At 45.6% G+C, this 19,719-nt stretch overlaps 1 protein-coding gene and 1 long non-coding RNA gene across 2 annotated transcripts in view; one reads left to right on the top strand and one right to left on the bottom strand.

Annotated features, from left to right (window-relative positions):
- COL12A1 (collagen type XII alpha 1 chain) overlaps positions 1–5,319 on the bottom strand; it is a 106,970-nt gene extending 101,651 nt beyond the window's left edge. Inside the window, exons 1-2 of the mRNA XM_074819742.1 lie at positions 5,056–5,319; positions 2,344–2,451 (exon numbers count right to left, since the gene is read on the bottom strand). Coding sequence (XP_074675843.1) covers positions 2,344–2,416 — 73 coding nt within the window. The 5' untranslated portion in view covers positions 2,417–2,451; positions 5,056–5,319. The remainder of the gene's footprint in view (positions 1–2,343; positions 2,452–5,055) is intronic.
- A 3,931-nt stretch (positions 5,320–9,250) lies between these two features.
- Positions 9,251–14,776, top strand: LOC141921849 (uncharacterized). Its single transcript, XR_012622796.1, has 3 exons — positions 9,251–9,280; positions 10,430–10,575; positions 14,707–14,776. It is a non-coding gene; the product is annotated as an uncharacterized LOC141921849 (long non-coding RNA).
- The last annotated feature ends 4,943 nt before the right edge of the window (positions 14,777–19,719 follow it).

The following is a 19,719-nucleotide window of genomic DNA, read 5'->3' as shown; positions in this document are numbered from 1 at the left end:
AGATCCAACATGCAATTTACAAGATGATGCAAAATGAAGCACAAAATTAAAACAGTGCAGAAGGATGGTGAGTATAGTGCAAATAAAAAACACACTGCAAAAAGCTCTATGAAAGCAGTTCCCACCAGAGAAAATCCTAAGGTACTCCTAGCTTTGAACTTCCTTTTTCAGCACCACTATTTCTCACTGCACTTCCTACTCAAGACACTTTCCTGCTCTTACTTCAAAACTCTGTAGCTAGAAGTTTCTTGTAGAATTCTGATCATTGTAAACTAGGTATTTTATTTAATACACATTTCTGAATGCAGAGTAATGTAAGTCCTGTCCAGGAGCATTCTACAACTCGAAAGATCAGGCTTTGTCCACTCTTTTGCTTAGCAATGGCACACACTTCAACATGAAATCTAAACAAGCTTCGCCAGCTTGTCTGGCAGTGCGTCTAGTTTTGCTCTTATAAAATAACTGTGTACTTGTCCAAATAAATTTTTTAGCTTTCATTAACAGTACTCAAGCTATGACTGGTTTAGTGCACACTATAGCTAAATAAAACACCTTCACTTACATTTTGAAACAACCTACTCCATGTATGTAACCAGTGGTTCAGGACAACAGCAACATTACTCCAGCTCTGAATGAGCTCCTTCCTAAGATGGCGAAGAACGCACAAATGCGCCCACTCCCTTCCTCCATCAAAACGGTACATTTTCTCTGCTTTCTCTGGCACGGCAGTCCTGCATTTCAAATGCAACTCTGAAATGACTTCAAATGACCTTTTTCGGTTCCTCAGCCAACAACAACGCAGCACAAGAGGGAGGCAGCAGGCTGATTCTCTCCTAGGGTGACCAGATGTTGCACTACTGGCAGAAATGTCATCTTTGTCCAGAAAGCCAGTGTACTTTACATCTGTGTGCCCCAAGCAAGCACTGCTGCTGGGGAAGCAAATGCCCCAGAGGCATCTCTGACACACTGTGCTTTTAGTAGCCATCAGCCAAAGTGACCAGATCCAGACACGGGAGCTTGCGGCAGGCCATGATCAGAGAATTTGTTTCAGTTCAATACAGAAAGAGAAGGAAGGGGAAAAATAATGAATTATCAGATGCTGGCTTCTGTTTTCTTCCAGTAAATCCAGGGGAGTTCACACCCAGCTGTTTGGTTCACCCTACAATGGAGGCAGGTCCCAGAGGTCAGATCAAGTCATTTCAGCACAGGACGTTCAGCATCTGTTTCCCCTGGCAGCCACTGCTGGCAGAAATGTCGTTACCATGACCAAAGCTGTGCAGCTCTCACAGAGGGTGACAGAGGAGGTTGCCCCCACACTTGCTGTTAATCCGCCAGGGAGGCAAATGCACCAGGGCCAGGCCATTTTGAGCCACGCTGTGGTGAGTGTGGTGGCCATGACGGGTCTCCCCCAGGTCTTCATCCCTGCAGCTGGGATGAAGACCTGGGGACACTGCCACAGGCTGACAGGGACCTCAAGCTTCAGAAAGACTGGGCCAGGGCCCTGCAAGGAGGAGGAGGAGGAGGAGGAGAAAGGCCTCTTTGGGGGTGATGGCGCCACATGCATGCCAGGGCCTTGGGGCCCCTGCCGCCACAACAAGGCCTGGCCCAGGCCCAGACACCCTTCAGCAGTGCCCAGGACATATGTCATGGCAGTGGCAGCATCTCCCCGGAGGTGTCCCCCAGGTCAGACCTGCCACGAAGGTCGAAGCATCCCCAGGGGAGGGTCTGGCCACCCCAGGGCTCAGCCGGGGGTCGCCCCGCCGAGCAGGGGAGGCCGGTGTGCCGTCAGGCCAGCGGGGCGGAGGCGAGGGGTCCGGCCCAGACAAAACACACAGGCGCAGAGAGCCAGACTCTGTTGGAGCATTTTATTTCAAAGCTGCAGGTTGTTGGGTGGTGGACTTTTCGTTTGCTCTCTCAACATAACTAAACGAGACTCTACAGCACGGAGCCCAGCCGTTCTCGGTCCGTCAGCGGGGCAGCGCCGCAGACCCCGGCCACGCCGGGCTGCCCGCCGGCGGCGGCAGTGGCAGTGGCAGCGGGCTCCTCGGGGCGCTGCGCCCGGCGACCCGCCGGCTGGCCCACGTCCTGTCTGCGGGGCGGTGTGGACAGCACACCAGAGAGACAGAGAGAGGGAGCTACGGCCCGGCTGACTAGCCGGGAGAAACAGAGCACAGAAGGAGCTGGGCAAGGAAGGAGAGGCGTTTCTCTGAAGGAGAGAAAGAGAGAAGGTGAAGTAATTACACTCAAAAACGGAGAGGGAGAGAGCTGGTAGCTCAAGGCTGGTTGGGAGGTTTGCTGGTCAGCAGGGCACCGGCGGCAAGGGGGCAGGGAGGGGAAGGTTACCTTCAGCCTCGATGGAGGAGAGGAGGGTGGCTGCACACAGAGCAGCGACTGCCGAGCACAGCGCTGTCTTCATTTCTGCCCTTTCAGATCACAACAACATGAATGAATCTGCAGTGATGGGGGGGGGAACGGAGAAAGGAGAAGGAAATGATACGCGTGGATTAGAGGACTGCGTGGGTGTATTCATGAAACATAAAAAAGATGAACTGTGGATTTCACTTTGTTCCCTTATCCCCAGCCCCCACCCACGGGACCAGGTTGAAACCTCTAGACTTGAAAGTCATCCAACACGATGACAGATCTGCCTGACTAACTGGAGAGTCTCGTCTCACAATAATGTGCCTTTTGTTGCTGAACCCTTTCCAATCACAGTAAGCACACGCGGCTTTAACCTAGTTGGGGTTAATTTGATCAGGGAAGCACAGTGAAGATCTGTGCCTCCGCACAGGCAGGAGCCAGGAGGGAGCTCCATGACTTCATCGCCGAGCGTGATGATAGCTAATTCAGAGGTCATTCCTGCCTTGGATCAACTAAATGTCTCTTTCAGCTGGGGATTTTATTCGGCTCCTTTTTCATTACTGTTGAAGCACTTAGTTAGCTGTGTTTTAGTGGTCTCAAGGCAGTTTGGAAACTGTAATAAAACTTTTTTGAGGGGTTCTGCCTACGAAAGTGCTATTTTTCATTTCTTGAAGGTCTGAAATAGATTATACAGAAGTGTGTGCAACACACAACTGAAACCTGACACGTCTGTCTAGCCATCATGTTTCAACATCTGATAATTCATTTACACGTCCTGAGAGAAAATAGATTTAAAATACACTATAAAAAGCAGGCAAGTGAAAGAGTCTCGCAATCACTGCAGGTTGTCTAGCAAAATAGGTGGGATTAGGCCAAGTTAGTTTTTCCTAACTGCAGGCAGCTATACCTTCATAATTATATGCTCTAGGTCATGTCAAATTACTCCCAGTCACTCCAGCAAAACTTCCAAATTATTTCCTTGTCTAAGTAAAGGCTAATGTGAAGTCCTCATCACATATGCGTATAAGTGTTTCTAAAGTTTGGGGTTTTTAGGAAGTAAGGGAGGGGTAATTTGTTTGAATAAAGTCATAAATGCATCATATATCATAATCAGGCTGGAGGAAAGAGAATTCCAAAAGCAATTAGGCAACAGATTTTATCGGGAAGGTGCCAAGAGCAAAACAAAAGAAAAATACATAATTCATTAGTCTGCAGAAAGAGCTGAAGGGGTAAATAATATTCTTCTGCCATCTAGAGAACTAACCAGCAAGACACATTTAGTGGGTAGACACAATGGAGATCCAGGAATTTCCCAGTTACTAACACTGAACTTAACAGGCTTCTGCCGGGCACCTGTATACACTTTCCTTAGCCAAATCCCTTTACTGCACATAAAAATACCAAGAGCCAGAAGAAAAATGAAGCAATGATTTCAGTCCAATGGTACCTCCAGCTGGTAAAGAGAAGAGTAATATTGACTGTAACAACTCCCTGACACTAGCACAAGAAAGACCAAGGTTAGCATTAAATTGTCCTGAAAGCTCCGAAATCATATATGTGCTCTGCGTGGGAAACGGCAGCCTCTAAGCACATCTACTGCCTTCAGCAGCGAGGTTAAGGATCGCCCAAACTCAATGTAAATGGAGTTTTGTCTCGGAAATCTTATGTGGGCTTGGAGTGCCATCTTTTGATCCTTTTGAAGAGCAACAGAAATTAATCACCTCACAAAGGCATCCAGGAGTTTTCCTGGTAGATCTGTTGCAGGTCTACCATTCCTGATACATATTTTTATTTCATGCAATAAAACGTCTCAGCCAAAGCATTCATTTGCACACCTAGAAACACTTTGCTTCCCTCTCGCAGACTTAGGTGTGTGAAAGAAGGCCTGGAGGTGGCGGAGGAGAGATCCTCTCGCTGGCTCAGCAGGGCCACAAGCAGACTTTGTGTAAGCACTAAAGTTTTTCTCATCAATCTTTTGAGAACATTTTAAAAGACAAAAAAACCCGGGTTTTCACCAGTGGCAGTCCAATCTCACACTAATTCAACCTACAAAAGCTTAGCCAAAGCATTTCCAAACTGCGCAGTGCAAAACATTTACCACTTTCAAGAAGAAAAAATAACTTAAACGGGAAAAAAAAAAAAAAAAAAAAAAAAAGGAAAACCCCACTACCTCTCGAAGGCATTAAAAAAAATGGGTACAGGAGAAAGCATCACCGCAGCTGCACAGGCAAGGGCGGGAAGCCAGCGCTCCGGCCGCAGCCGCCGCCGCCGTACCGTGCCTGCAGGCGCGCTGGGCGCCGACACCGGGCCCTGCCTGGAGCCTCCGGCCGGGACACCGGCACCCCCACCTCCCCCGCCATTTCTGCCCGGGGCCGGCAGCCCGCGGGCTCCCCCCTGCCCGCCCCGGGGCCTGCCAGCCGGCAGCCCCCCGGCTCTGCTCCGCGCCTCTCCCCGCTCTCGGCCTCACGCCGGCCAGCCGGCACCGACGTGCCCGACACGCACACGCGGAGACACGCGGCGACACACGCGCACACACGCTCCTTCCCCTGCCTAGATCAGCCTGCAGCCCCGCGCCGCTAATCTCAGCCTAGCGTGCCTCAGAACCGAGGGCTAGCGTGCGTGGTGCGTACGGAGAGGCAGCGGGGGGCGGCCGAGGGGCGGGCAGGGGGTCCCCGCTCCTGCGCGGGCACAGACCTTCAGGAGCGGCCGCAGGGTGCCGGGGTCGGTGCCGGGGCAGCTCCTCCGGCGGTGGCTCCGGCGGTGCCGACAACAGCAGCCGCAGCCGTCGGACCTGGATAAAGGGAGGAGGAGAAAGGATGAAGCTCCGGGAGCACCTTGTGGAGGGAGCAGCAAGTAGCAGCGACGGCGAAGGAGCAGCAGAAGCAGCGGCAATAGCTGAGCGCAGAGGAGGCGCGTCGGTTACTGTAGCTCCCGATGCGAGGGGTCCGTCTGGGAAGACTTGCCTTCTCCAAGTGGGAAGAGCCTCTTCTCAATCTGCTACTTAATAGAGGGCTGTTCCCAACTCTCAATTTACCCTCGTAAGCGGTTACGAAACTGCAGGGAAGGTGGACTGCTGCCACCGGGTGATATATGCTCTGCTCTGCTCCAGCAAGGAAGGGGATCCACTTCTGGAAACTGGCGCATACCTCCGCGCATTCCTGCGGCATGAGGCGGGCGGCCGCCGCGGCAGCGCGCCCGGGGGCAGGGGCCCGGCCCGCCGCCCCCTCCCTTCCCCTCGGCTTCCCAAACGGGGGGGACGCGGGAGGGCAGCGGAAAAACTGAGTCCCTGGGCACGGCTTCGAGGGACGGCGGCGCGGAGGGTGTCCCCGCGAGGGGGGTTCCACGCAGTCGTGTCCCCCCCCTCTCGTCCTCCCGGGGGCCGGGGCTGATCGCGGGGACAGCCTTGAGGGGAAGCCGGGAGCCTCGGGGGCAAAGAGAATATAGTCATTTTGACACAATTCAGGTGTGCCTGGCCTCCACCCTATGTAGCCTACATCCATTAAACCACCCCCCCCCTCGCCACACAGGCGTTTTGCTTCAAGCACAAAGCGCCGCCGGCGCCGGGTGCCGCCAGCTCCCCGGGCGGCGGGACGGGGCGCACGGTCCCCACAGCCTCCTCCCTCAAACCCTGCGGGCAAACCCGCGCCCGTGGCCCCCGTCTGAAACCACAGAATGATCTAGGTTGGAAAAGACCTTGAAGATCATCTAGTCCAACCATTAACCTAACACTGGCTCTCCTTCAAAAGAAATCGCGCCTTCCAAAATCGGGCAGCCCGCTGGGCGAGAGGCTGCGCGAGGGTCTCCCGTCGCTCGCTCCCGGGAGCCTGCCAATGGCACCCGGCGTGCCCCGGCCTCTGCCGTGCGCCGTGCCAGAGGGTGACACGGCGGGGACACACGGTCCCTTCCCTGCTCGGGAGAGGCAGGGTGCCCAGCCGGGCTTCCAGGGGCCCCGCGCCTCCCCCAGGGCCGCCGCCGGCTCAGCGGGGTCTGCTCCCGCACCCCTGGGGAACGGCACCCCCGGTAACGCTGTCGGGAGAGGCTCCTCCGGGACCCCTTCGGGATAAAATACGGGATGTCGCCGCGGAGCGCGCCGCTTCCCGCTCCCTCGAAACGGGTCCGCACGCTCGGGGCGCGGAAAAGAGACCGACGAGGAGCGGGGGCGAACATGGAAACAGAGGAAAGCTGCGGGTGTCTCGCAGCCGCAGCGGCCCCGCTCGTCTCGGTCGCCCAGCGCCGCCCCCTCCGCGCTGCGCCGCGCCGGGGCCATTCGCGGTGCGGGGGCGCCCCCCGGCGGCGGCGGCGGGCGCGGAGCGGGGCAGGAGCGGCCGACACCCCCCCACACCCCCTCACCCCCGGGGGAGGCCGCGGGGCCTCCGCTACAGGCAAGAGGCTCACCCCGAGCGGGGAGGAGGTGGCGGGGCAGGCAGGGAAGGCTGGGGAGAAGGAGAGGCAGGGGCAAACCGCCAGTGCGGGGCTCAGGACCCCCTGCGGGGAGAAGTCGGTGGGCTCGGACGGGCCCCATGTCGGCTGTCAGAGGAACGGGGACGAGTTCCAGCCTGGAACTGGAAGTGTCTGGTGGTGGAGATCAGCAGTTCACCGGGGGACGTCGGCTCCTGGGCACTTTTCCGCGGGACTGGGAGGTCAAGGGCATGTCGACGGGAGGGCTTGTCTCTCCTGAGCTGAGTGAGGTTGTCTTCGTTTCTGTATCAGACCAGTTATCTGCATGAGAGCCCAAACGCTGAAAAGAAAGTGACAACCAAAAGACGTGCGCTGACATTTCCAGACACTTTGGAAGTGAGTCAGCTACTCTTAGGGACACGCCACAGCTTCAACTGTCTGGTATTGATAAAATGCACTTTCCAAAAGCAACATCTCCTCTGCTGATAAACTTTCAAATACTTTTGACCTATTAACACTCTTGCCCAGCTGTTGAGTTGGATTTTTCTCTTTCAAGCATTTTGGCATGAGGAATTTAATTTCTTCCTATCTAGATCTGATATGTAAAAGCAATATTTCTAAGAAATAATACCTTTTTTTTTTTTAAATTTAATTTAATTTCCTGAATGAATACACCAAGAACACCTGTATAAATGTGGTGTGAACAATAGTTTCAGAAGAATGGACATCAGGGATTACGATGAAACATCCTTCCATAGGAAGTGGATTAATGCAAATGAGGTATTTTTATCACTTGTGCACTGCAACAGTATTTTTTTACAATGTACTGTGGATTTTTTCATCATAGGATAACTGAGATTTTATGTTAATAGTTAAAATCAATTAATGCAAATAATGAGGATGGAAGAAAATATGTATTATTCTATTTAAAAGTTAAATTGCTCAGAACAATTATTTTAAAATATTTAATTTGGTACTGAACATAAAACTGGACTTACATGAGTGGAGACTTTGAAACCAGTGGGTCTCTCGGGTACAAGAATCTTCTAGGCTCTCCCTCATAGCCTCAGGTGCTGCTGAGGGGACTGTCTCCCATCCCTCTCAGCTGAGCAGCTTTGCTTAATTTCTTGTTCCAAAATAAGACTCAGAGCTGGCAAGAGCAAATAATCCATTGACTCCAAGGGCAGCACGATTTCTTTCTTATCTTTAACTCTTTGTTCTAACCATTCTAACCCTGCTCCTCCTAAGATCTTTTACATGTAAAATACACCAACAAATTGCATTTAAAGTGTGTGCTTCCATACATCACAGTAATTAAACAGGTTGTTTTTAATCAGCTCTGTTGCTATGTACATTCATAGTCTGAGTACATAATATGTGATGCAGAAGGCATTTCTGAAATGCATAAACATTTACTAACACTCTCCTGTCTGCTTGTTTCTTAGACAAGTGTTAAACACATTAAGACCATACCCTCCAGCTCTGCAATTTTGTTTGCTAGCTAAGCTGAATAAATCGAAACAGTGACAACGTTTAATTTTAAAAAATCAAGATTTGAAATAATATTTATGCTTTTAATAATACTGACCATTTCTGGTGTAGGTATGTGATAGTAAAATTGCAGGTAACCAGGAATTTCTTAGAAATTTTGAACAGGTTTTGGGTCTAGAGTAATTCAAGCTACTTTGTGTTTCTGGCACCTTTTTTTGTTTCGTCGGGCTGCATTGCCAGGGCAGAAAAAAACAGGACGTTCTGCATTTCAGCACTGTAAACCTTGAATATGATTTCCATGTGGATATCACACTAGATTTGGCCTCTGTGGCTTCCTGGCAGTTAGTTGCATCTGCTTTACATATGAATATGGTAAATGCCTTATTCATATGTATCTGAGTATATGTTTTGCACAGAGGAAGAATCAAAGAACTGTCAACTCTATGAACATTAAACAATAAATAGATTCGGCATTAAGTGTTGTTATACAGGAAAAACTGTGCTGCTACCAGTGACTTACCCACATCTACCCTGGAAGTACCTTGCTGGTGGGTCTATCACTGCATCTATCACTACAGTGTATCTAAATTAAACACTCTGTTAGTACAGTCATTTAGGAGGCCCATTTGTTCCTTACAATGCAAAGGACAGCCTTTCCTGTGTATTTTTTATTCCCTATTAAATCAGTCATAAAGCTAATATTGCACAGTATTATATCTATATCCCTAAAATGCAGAAGGACAAAATAAGGCAACCCGCTTCCTCCAGGCCCTGCCTTCTCTGAGAGCCTTCCAGCCAGCGGCATGAGAAGAACTCAGTCTGGTGTTTATTTATTTGGATAATTTCATTTCAGAGCTGGTATTCAGAGAGCAGTATTAGTCTGACCTCTCATAATGAGGAATGGCTTCTTACATTAGCAGTGTTCAGCAAGGACTGGTTCTATCTGAAATCTACTCATTTAATGGAACAGCTATGGAAGCAGTGTCCCTGGAGAGTGTTACAGCCATGAAATAATTATCTACCTCACCAGGTATGTTTTCCTTAGCAACTGTTTATTTCTTTAATTTCTCTAACTGATTTTTCCCATCATGTAATGCTCTGAAAGTAAGATATGATTGTAATTCCAAATAAGTAGAACTGGAAAAGTAAATAAATCATTCAAAAGAGAGGTATAAATAGAAAGGAACGGGCCTTTTAATGCAATTTGGGAGTCTTACAAAAGCCATTTGCATTCAGTCATTTTTAAAAAATATCAGATATTTCATACTAAAATTGGAAAAAATTAGATGCAATGAACTTATAGTCTCTTCCATATATATACACAAACACAATTTATATTAAAACATTCCTAAACTAAGTTGTTTTTTTTCAAAGAAGCTGGTTCATTATTTCACAAGAGAATCCTGACCTATTCAGGAAACATTCCCCAGTGAAGCCAGTACAAATCTTGCTTGATTAAAGAGGGCAAGAAAATAAATTCACTGAGGACAGCGACCCTGTATATTTGTCAGGTATCACATTATGTCTTAACATGACCGTTCCTGTCACAGCAATGGACTAGCCACAAAGACTTGCGGATGCAGGTCTAAGCACTCCTCCACACGACTGAGGGGTCCCCAGTGAAAGAACAATGATCCCTTGAGAAAGCACATAATTTTAATAAATCAAAACACTTTTAAAAATCGTTAGTCACTAGCTGTTACTTGCAGAACATTCTGATACAATGTTCTCTGAGTACCTAAATTGGATTCAACTTATGATGAAAGGTTAATAACCATGGATTCCCCTACATTTGGTAACACATCAACTGTTTCAATGTAATTACTCCCTACAAAGAAGCACACAATATTAATCATCAACAAAGTCTGAAATGGTGCAGTGCCAAGCTCTGAACAGGAACATTTTTCTAATTTGTCTTAGTACTTCTATATCAAAAAATATCAATATATATTGTGACAGAAGGGTCTGTGTAGGCAGTAGGTAGGCTTATGGAGGAGTTAAGCTTGTGCTTGAATGGACACATTATTCAAAGTTATTGAACGTTCAAGTTGCGGTAGCTAATGAGTGATCTGATCCCATTGTTGCAGACAGTGGAATAATTAATGATAGTGGGGGAATTTTAAGATCAAATACCTTGTCATTAGGCCAACCGCTGATGCTGTCCTTCTCTCCCCCACAGGCACAAAAGGCATTGAGTATGGAGGGATGCTGCGATTCTTCTGACTGAGAAGCAGGTCAGAGGGAACCTGTCAAGGGGGAATACTCAGCTGCTGCTGCACCCTCTCCCGATACGCATTTTTCCAAGAAGTTTTAGAGGATGTAAAGGTCAGCCCCAAACTTCCTGTCAGCTCAGCAGGACAAACATTCAAAAGCTTAAACACTCTGACAAGCGAATCTGATACGAATGCATAGAACCATAATAAATGGAAAAGATCCTGAGAGGTCATTTAGTTCATCCTCCATTGTTTAAAGTATGCCAGGGCTTCAAAGAGAAATCCTCCATACCATACTTAGTACTAACAGCATACTTCGGGGAGCTGTTTCCTAGTGGCTGACAATAGATAATAACTTCTTTTAGGTGAGTCGCATGTTCTCCATAGTTGGACTATGAGCACAGCAGTCAGAAATAAGTTGGATTGACAGAGTAAAAGTCTACTTTGAAGTGAAAGGAAAAGTTATTTAGGAAAAGAAAAAACCAAAACAAACCAACTACACCAGAGAAGCCTGTATGTTTGTATGATTCCATGAAAATAGTCTCAGTTTAGTATGAAAAATTAATTGTTTGCTTAACTGGCAACTCTGCAAACTCTCAGCCTGCGATCAAAGAACCAGGACTGGGAGATTCCTTCCTGCATGTGACTGCCAGAGGTACAGACCCCACCAGTCTTGCTAAAAAACCTTTTGCTGTTACAGTATGTCTACTCTTGACAGTCATGTAATTTTTTGACCATTTCTAAACTTTAGGGGAGATGGACTCCATGGTAATCATCATCCCCTGCACCCCCCACCTTCAGTGCCTTGATACCCAGACTGGCAGGTTGTGGAATTCACCACAGCTCTTTCCTCTCCAAAAGAAAGGGCACAAGAGGCAAAACTTGGGCCAGGACATGGCCAAGGAATACATCAGGCCCAAGGAGCTGGATAGCACAGGTTATATATGCTACCATGAGGCCTATGGGGCTCTCATCTGCATGTCACCTATTACAGGTGTTGACAGACACATGCAAATTCTGAGGTTTTGTGGAAAAAATAGTCAGGCAAGAGCTTAGCTTGCAGGCATTAAAAGCACTGCCTAGATACCACCTGTCAGGACATTTGTGAACTCCACACAACCTAACTTTAAAAAAGAAATTTGTTTCTTTTGCACAAGTCATAATTGGCTAGTGACTAAAGGGGAAAATACATGGAGCAAACCAATGCAAATTTAAATCAGCATTTCTTAATGCAGCCTTGTGGCTGCTTCCCAATATGTTGAATGCTGACAGTTCCAAATACCAGAATTTAAGATTTATTTGGATTATAAATAGATGTTGCCCTGTGCTTCAGTATCAGAAGCACTCTGTTGTGTAAACAGAAAACTACTGGGTTTTGTTTCTGCTTTTAAAGGTTACTTAAAAGCTCCTATCCACTCTTTGCTAACAGTCTTTTTCACCTGTTGGAGTTCAGTATCTGTCTTGTGTATCAACACCTCTACAGCCTGCAGAGAGGCTTCACAGGAAGCTGTTAAAATGTCTCTTCTCATATGCCCTTTCCTCCACTCTCTTGGATGCTTTCCAGCTGGCCTCCTAATCTGTTAGTTTTTAGCAACATGTCTTGGTTTTGGCGTTGTCCTGATTTCTGCTATAACACGCTCTTCTCTGGAGAAATGTGTTTGCTACTAGCTCCAGTGTCTCTTCTTTGTTTTACAAATAAAATAAAATATATTTTTAAACAGTATTAAAAAAAAATCATCTGCTTGGGATTTTTAAACAAATAGTTTTTTTAAGGACAAATTACACTCTGAAACACCACCCAAGTTCTTTCTATCCTTTGCTATTACATTTTCTAGAGCATAAATGTTCAGCTGGTAAATCTGATCTGCTGTTCCTTTACCCTCTGCCCAGTGCTCTTTGAAATGTATTTAGGTGGAGTGCTACTTAAGGCACATCACAACATGGGGCTTTACTACATCATGATCTTCTTCCCCAGTTATGAACAGCAGCAGCTGCAAGATGAGGTCCCTTTCTTTATGCTGGGAGTGGCTGTTGGGGCCTTATTTTCTAATAAAAACTACAGAATCTTCTCTGACCTCCAAAGAAGCCAAGAAAGCAGATGGGGGTTGTGCTCCTTGACACATGCTCTACCATCGCAGCTTTACTGCTTGAGAACATCGGCTGTGCCCACTGCTCTGTCCTGCATGGTCACCTCAGGTGGCATTTGGCTCTGTGTTAAGATATGTTTAGGTGCTGGCATGTGAGCCCAGCATCTAAACTTCTGCAGTGGGTGATGAAGATCTAGTTAACAAACACAGCAGTGCCTGAGCAGTTTGGCCACCTACTGTTCATGGGAATTGGCTCAGCCGCTTTCACATTGGGATCTAGAGCCATTTGAGTGCCCTACAGCGTCTGAGACCTCTTATGGAGCTGCTAGCTACAGCCCAGGACACATAGATGCTGCACATCTCAAATTGTACTAGACCACTTAGGAGGCAGACTCGAGCGCCCAGTGCTGTTTTGGGTGCCACAGGCATCTGCTAGGCCCCCAGCTGCTATAACACAAGTGTGCAAGTCTCCTGCAGGTCCTCTGTTGTATTTGCCAGCCCAAAGCAAATGCCTCACATATAGCCTGAGATAGTGCTAGACACCCAAGTTTAGGCAACTGGATTGAGCACTTTTACTTTTAATCTCTGGTATTTTTGCCAGCCAAGTCCTCTGCTGGTGCCAAACGTAGTCTGCTCATGTAAATATCTATTTACTGGGAACCAGAATGAGATCAGCAAATGTGCCTGATGTTGATCAAAAGATGTTTAGATGGTAGAGATTTCCAGTCTCTACCCCTCTGCTTTTGGATCTCAGACCCAAACAGAGAGGTAAAGATTGTGACAGAGGTTCCCGCCTAACTGTAAAATACATCACAAGAAGCTTTTACAGCCTAGCCATACAGTTGATGTCTCTCCCGCACCACTCTCAATTTTTGTGACTTCCTTTCAGAAACTGCATTTACATCCCATAATTAATTAAGCTGGGGTAACCACAAGTTGTGATTCCCCTCTTATTGTCCCATAAATCTGGCCATACATTTCAGTACTATTTCCAGAAATAATAAAATCCTTTCTTCTTATTTTTGTTGTTCTTGTAAGATATTTTTTCTATTTTATGATTTTAATAGAAGAGAATTTCTTGGTATTGCTCTTCTAAAAAATCAGTCTATTTATGTGAATGTCTGAGTATGGATTTAGGAGTCTAAGTTTAGGCCCTTATTTCTGAAAATCTCAGCCAAAGGGAGAAGGTGTACTAACCTCCCAGTGCACTGCGCTCCAGCTCTGTGGCACAGTGGTCCCAGTGCAATGCTCCACACATAGCACATATTAGCACACCGCACTATATTTAGCAAAATGTGCCCTACTGCTCCTAAGAGATGACTGAATAAACCTTGATAACAAAGCTGGCCTGGCTCCTTTGGTACTTGTAGCTTACCACTGAGCAATAGAGATCATTAAAATGTTTTAATTATATAATTCTCTTCTGCATAGTGTTATGATAGATAAGATTGCATGTGTGTGTCAGCCTTTCCATTATAAACTTCAGGTCCCAGGGCATTAGTCATCCAGAGTAAGTGTTCATGTTGAGATGAAACAATGTGGAGCCATTCTGATATTAAATAAACATATATAACTCAATTAGTTAAAGAACACATTCATAGCTTAAAGGTCCTGATGGAATCACAAGCTCCTCCTTGCACCCCTGCAGGAACAGAAGCTGATCACAGTTATTGGGAACAAACTGTCTCAACAGGTGAGACAAGTTCTAGCAGCGCTGAATCTCCCTCTCTCCCATTTATTCCAAAATGCATCTCTGAATATCTATGCATAATGTTATGGTCACACTGATGAGAACGATACCAGGAGATTTGCGTAGAAACTCAAAGGAATCTTAATTTGGGACTAAGAACGTTTTTGGCAGATCACATACTTCAGGCCCTGTGCAGCCCAGATTTCTTGGTTAAACGGGGAAAACTTCTGTGGAAAAGGAAAGATACCCATATACAAGTATTTAAATTTTCTGCTGCTGTTTCAGGTATTGTTAAAACTGGACAAACATGTGTCTCTTCTGGCTCTGAGAAGTCCTGTACAAAATTTTTAACCCAAATAAATTAAGAGACAGTTCAAGTTGTTTCTGGGTCCTTGTGACAGCTGAAACACTTTTGGATTAGCCTATATAGAGTGTCTCAATTGAACACCTTACTGTTCTTTTCAAGGAAAACATTCTGCCGCTGCTCCTGGTGAAATCACAGGGAACTGCATCTCAATGTGAACTTCACAGACAGCCTCAAGAAGACAAATATTGCTGAATACAACTCTAACAGTAAGGATACCATTTTATTAGACTGACATATCACAAGACACTCTCTTATTTTACACCTCTGTTAGCAGTCAAATGCATGTTGCTCATAGAGAAAGAGAGCACCTATGCTGCTGCACTGTGCTTTTAAAGCAATACCCTGACCTTGTTCATTTCATACTTAGTTTGTAACTATTGTATTTAGGAAGCCTTAATTTGCATAACTCTAAACCTCCAAGCCTCCTGTGGTCTTTTCTATTGTAGTTCCTTCCATGGTCTGGTATATATAAACCTTAAATATTACTGGATCTTACCAGATCATCTCTTTCCATCTATTTCCATGCCCACCAGACAGCATCTTGTCTTTTCTGCAGCCAGCAAAGACACAGCAAGACAAGGGAGTTTCACCAATGAAAATGCCAAAGCTGGTAACATAACAATAAAACAATAAAATACTGGGAAGGGAGAGGAAAGATAACTACATGCACTGCATAAACCAGACAGAGGAGAGACGTTTCAGAAAGTTCAGATTGGTGGATTGGGAACTCAAAGAAAGAAACACATTAGCGAAGGGCAAATTAAGCCCTCTTTGGCAGTTTTCTGTAGGACATAGCAGGCTGTATGTAATGGGAGTGAATATTTTGTGAGCTGAGTGAACTGTATACAGATACCGGTATTTCCCGAGGAGCTAAAACTGGGACTGCCCGACTGGGGACTCAGTGGGATAACACCCTTCTCTCAAGTACCTCCCCAGACCCTGTGAGTGAAATTGGCTTGTCACAACATTTACAAACAGGAATCCCAGCCAATTACTGGGTTTTGCGAGGATGCATCTTTCTGAGAAAATAGATACAAGTGTGCTTTAGCTTTACACGTGTTTCAGGGAAGCCTGTGATCAGTCTAATAGAAAATCTGTGAATAATAAGAGCAACTCTTGAGAAATATTGGGACAAGACCAAAACATATATCACAGACTATGCACTGCCCACCAAGTTTGAAGACTTGAATACTCACATTCAGAAAAAGTACAGTACAGCTAAGAGATTCTCCTCAGATTGTGTTTCTGGAGAAGCCATTATTTTTACAGCAGAATTGACTGAGTACTGGAAAAATAAGTGAAAAGGCTCAGGCAAGTTAGACTAGGGAAGGTGGTGTTGTTATTAAAAGGAACTTCTTTAAAAAAATAAATGCACAAGCATGCACATGAAAAGATACGTTGGTTCCGACTTACTCATCCCCCAGATACCTTATTTAGGGTCAAGTCAGGTTAACCAGACTGATTTTGTATTTGAAAGTCTGATTCACTCTAGCAAGTATGAAGGTCAACCTCCAGCTCCTTTGATATGTAAGAGAATAGGGAAAGAATGGGAGAACAAGGAAAGACAGCTTAATACAAAAGATGACAAAAAAAAAATCATCATGTTTTCTCATAGTTCAGAGCAGTGATAGCCAAGGTGAGCAACATTAGAAAAGCGGTATTTTTACTCTGGGATCTTGAGAAAGAAAAAAAGTACAGATAAGATCATGCACTTAAGAGATCTCTCTAGTGTTTTATTTCTGAGAGTTTCTGAACTTTTTTCATGCTGTCTTTTAGGAAGCCAATGTTATCATAGTGTGCATTATTAGTCCTCAGACTTCTACTGGGGAAATTTTTGTGTGCGTCAGGCTAATTGGATCTACGCATATATTCAGCAGCCAAGAAAATGTAGCCCAGGGCACAGTTCTAAGAGTAGAGAGTTCTGAGCTACCTTCCCAATGGAGAAAGTAAAACATGGCCTGTACATCTGGAGTCTCGGAAAGGACTGTGTAACCTAGAACTGCAATACTGAGGATCTAATTTTTGCCTGTTTCATCTGTCTGATTATTACTTGAATAGTCATTTCTCTTACAGTAGGACAAACATTTTTTTTTTCATTCTGCCACAGCTAGCACGCTACTAAGCTTTCCTTTTTTTAACCTTAAAACCATACAAGTTTAAAAGCTTAGATAATGAAAAATAGGGTGGTAAAGGAAGTGGAAGAAATGGAGTACTCATTGCCTATCTAGCAGAATGTTTTGGGGGTGACATTTAGAACAGTCCAGCTCACTGGAAGCCAGGACAGTGTTTCCATGTCCTAAGCTCCAGGAGGCTTTCCCATCCTTTAAAGCAAAATATAAAAAAATCATAGCTACCATTTCTAATAACAGTAACTGAAAAATAAATTTTACATGAACTTGAAATAGAAAAATAAACTTTACATTAAATCTCTTTTGAGGAGAGATACTATGTGTTTTGCCTAAACACAACCAAAAGTAGGACTGCAGTTAGGTAGCAATATTGTACATCAGTATAATACCTAACCAGAAAATATTGATTTAAGGATGGTAATTAAGCACTACAGCAATAGAATCAGACAAGAAAAGCACACAATTTGAGTGGGTTAACTGCCAGCAGTCCATGACTTCATGTTACCATTTTATTTTTTAAATCATTTTTTCACATTAGCAAGGAGTAATAGATGTTGCTTTTCTTCTACTCATATAATACCCATAGGAGATTGAAGGTAAGGTCTTCAGATATTTCCAAACACTTTCCATTAATTTTAGCCCTAGAGAAGATGCATAGCTCTCTTTTTGCATTTTCCTAGAGAAAGACAGTATAGCAGTATAGGCACCTAGTTTGCACCTTCTGGCAGCTTGTGATGTGGACATGCCTGCAACAAATTACACATGACTGAACAGCAGATGGGAATGTCCCTGTTAGCCTTGTAATGCAGTCCCAGAAAATGGTGATGAGCAGCTGACCATGGGTCTTGTTTGGTTTCATCCTCCAACTGCCTCTGCAGCAGAAAAAAATCCAGAAGTGCCAGAAGACCCACAGCTTGCACACACCACCCCACACGTGCCCAGCAGCAGCACAGCGGGGCCCTGGCAACGTCAGCCTGCCTCCAGCTACGTGCTCCAGGGACACATTTTGGGGTTACTAGACCCACCTCTGCCAGAACATTTTTTTTGTCATTTGCTACTCATTTAAATAACACTCCAAGGCTCTGTCTATAAATACTGATTGCTTTCTGTTGTGAAGGTTTTTCCCAGCTTGCATTTACCCCACATGCCCTCCCACCAGGGCTGCTGCCTGCAGCACCGCTCACAAGGTGCAGCCATTCCAGAGACAGCAGACTCCGAGATGCAGTTGATTGGGAGAATAACAACGGCTGCACGTTCTGCTTCGGCTACACACAGAAATACACATTTACCACCTAGCTCATCACAGAATTTTTATAATTTAGACTATTTAAACCATTGTCCTCCTTTCAATATTCTTCATATTTCCTGCAGGTGGGAAAGGATGTGGGCTTTCTAAAGATTTTGATCTTTCTTTATGTTGCTTTCCAGATGCCCACCACTTGGTCCACATCCTGGTAGTAACCCATGGCACATGGGAGAAGCAGAAACCTTGCCAGTGTTGCAGAGAGCAGACCCATTCCTTCACATGCTGTGAACCATGTAAGTTCAGTGTGCTGTGAAGTTTCTCTTCCTTGTCAATGTTCATCTCAAGATAAGCTGTACCCCATTTCCCAAACCTTCTTCTGAGACATCCATCCAAGCAGTTCTTACTCTTTTAGTCATGCAGTTGGCCAAACCCACCTATGCAGAGGGACTACCATCGAGGGGTATTCCCCAACTCTCCTTTTTTAAGATTTTAGGTTCTACTAGAGATTTCTGAGTACACTGGCCCTTTTCTTCCAGTTTGCCTCAAGTTTAACAAGCATACTGGTTGTCCAGGACAGCATTGAAAAATTCTAAACAAATTTACTCCACAAGAGGCTTAAAATAGTACTGTAGTGGGAAGCTAGATTTTTGTGCACATTTTCACATTTTGGAAAAGCCACTGTTTCCTTGTGAAGAGAAACAAAAGGATTATTTTGATGGAATTTTTTTTTAGAAGCTCTATTTTTTACAGTCAACACCAGACTTTCAGCATAATAATCCACAAGTATCAACTTGACAGACAGGCTACAAAGGCACAAATTGTGTTAGGAACATAAAACCTAACTAGGGATGCACAGCTACCACTGGTTCCCAGAGGTGTTCTTCCTCAGTAATTGCAATAGTCATACTAGTAAGAGGCATCAGGGTAGCTTAAGTGATTCTCATACTCACTGACAGATGTTTCCCCGAAGCAGTTTTCATAGAGCAGGCATTCTCCCCTGACAGCACTAGCTACCTCAGATACAAGGTGTATTCCTAAATACATGATAGCAGCTAATAGTTATTACTGGGTATCCCCACCCAGTTCTAAACCACAATAAACTTTTTCTCCACCCAAGACAACAATGGATCTCCAGTTGCATTTGTGGTTGTCAGTGCCATACCAAGCTGATAAACACCACCTCAGCCACCGAAAGAGGACAGCTTCAGAAAGGATCACGATCAAATCATTAACTTTATGTATCAGCCATTTGTTGTGTCTCTACCTACGCAGAGAGCTGTCATACAGTTCTGCTGGTGAAACAGAGCATGTGAGCGCTCCTCAACCATGCTATTGCTAAGGCACATAACTTGAGCTTAAGGCACATAGTTCAAATTGCTGCCAGAAAGTTTGGAGTGACCCAGTAGAAATGACATTGAGGCAGAGCAGACAGCTCTCCCAGAAACCAGAGTGCTGACTGAGCTTTAGAAGCTGCAGCTACTGACGCCCTGACACAAAGGAGTCGCAGCAACCTAAAACTCAGCCATACCTAGGGCTTTTGCTTCATTTTCTGTGAGAGGTCTTAACATAAGACATTGAAAGATAACCTGCTTTCCCCTTTAAATTTGTAAAATTCATGATCACCTAGGTGGAAGCAGTCAAGTGCCCCTGTGGCTGCCTTTAGAGCTGTTACAGGAATGCTTTAAACACATGTATTCCTGTTTCCCAGAAAAGGAAAGACACGACAGCAAAACCCTG

Source organism: Strix aluco, chromosome 3 (genome assembly GCF_031877795.1).
Source record: "Strix aluco isolate bStrAlu1 chromosome 3, bStrAlu1.hap1, whole genome shotgun sequence".
In the NCBI taxonomy this organism is placed as follows: domain Eukaryota; kingdom Metazoa; phylum Chordata; class Aves; order Strigiformes; family Strigidae; genus Strix; species Strix aluco.
The sequence above is the reverse complement of the archived record's forward strand: the minus strand, read 5'-3'. Positions and strand labels throughout refer to the sequence as shown.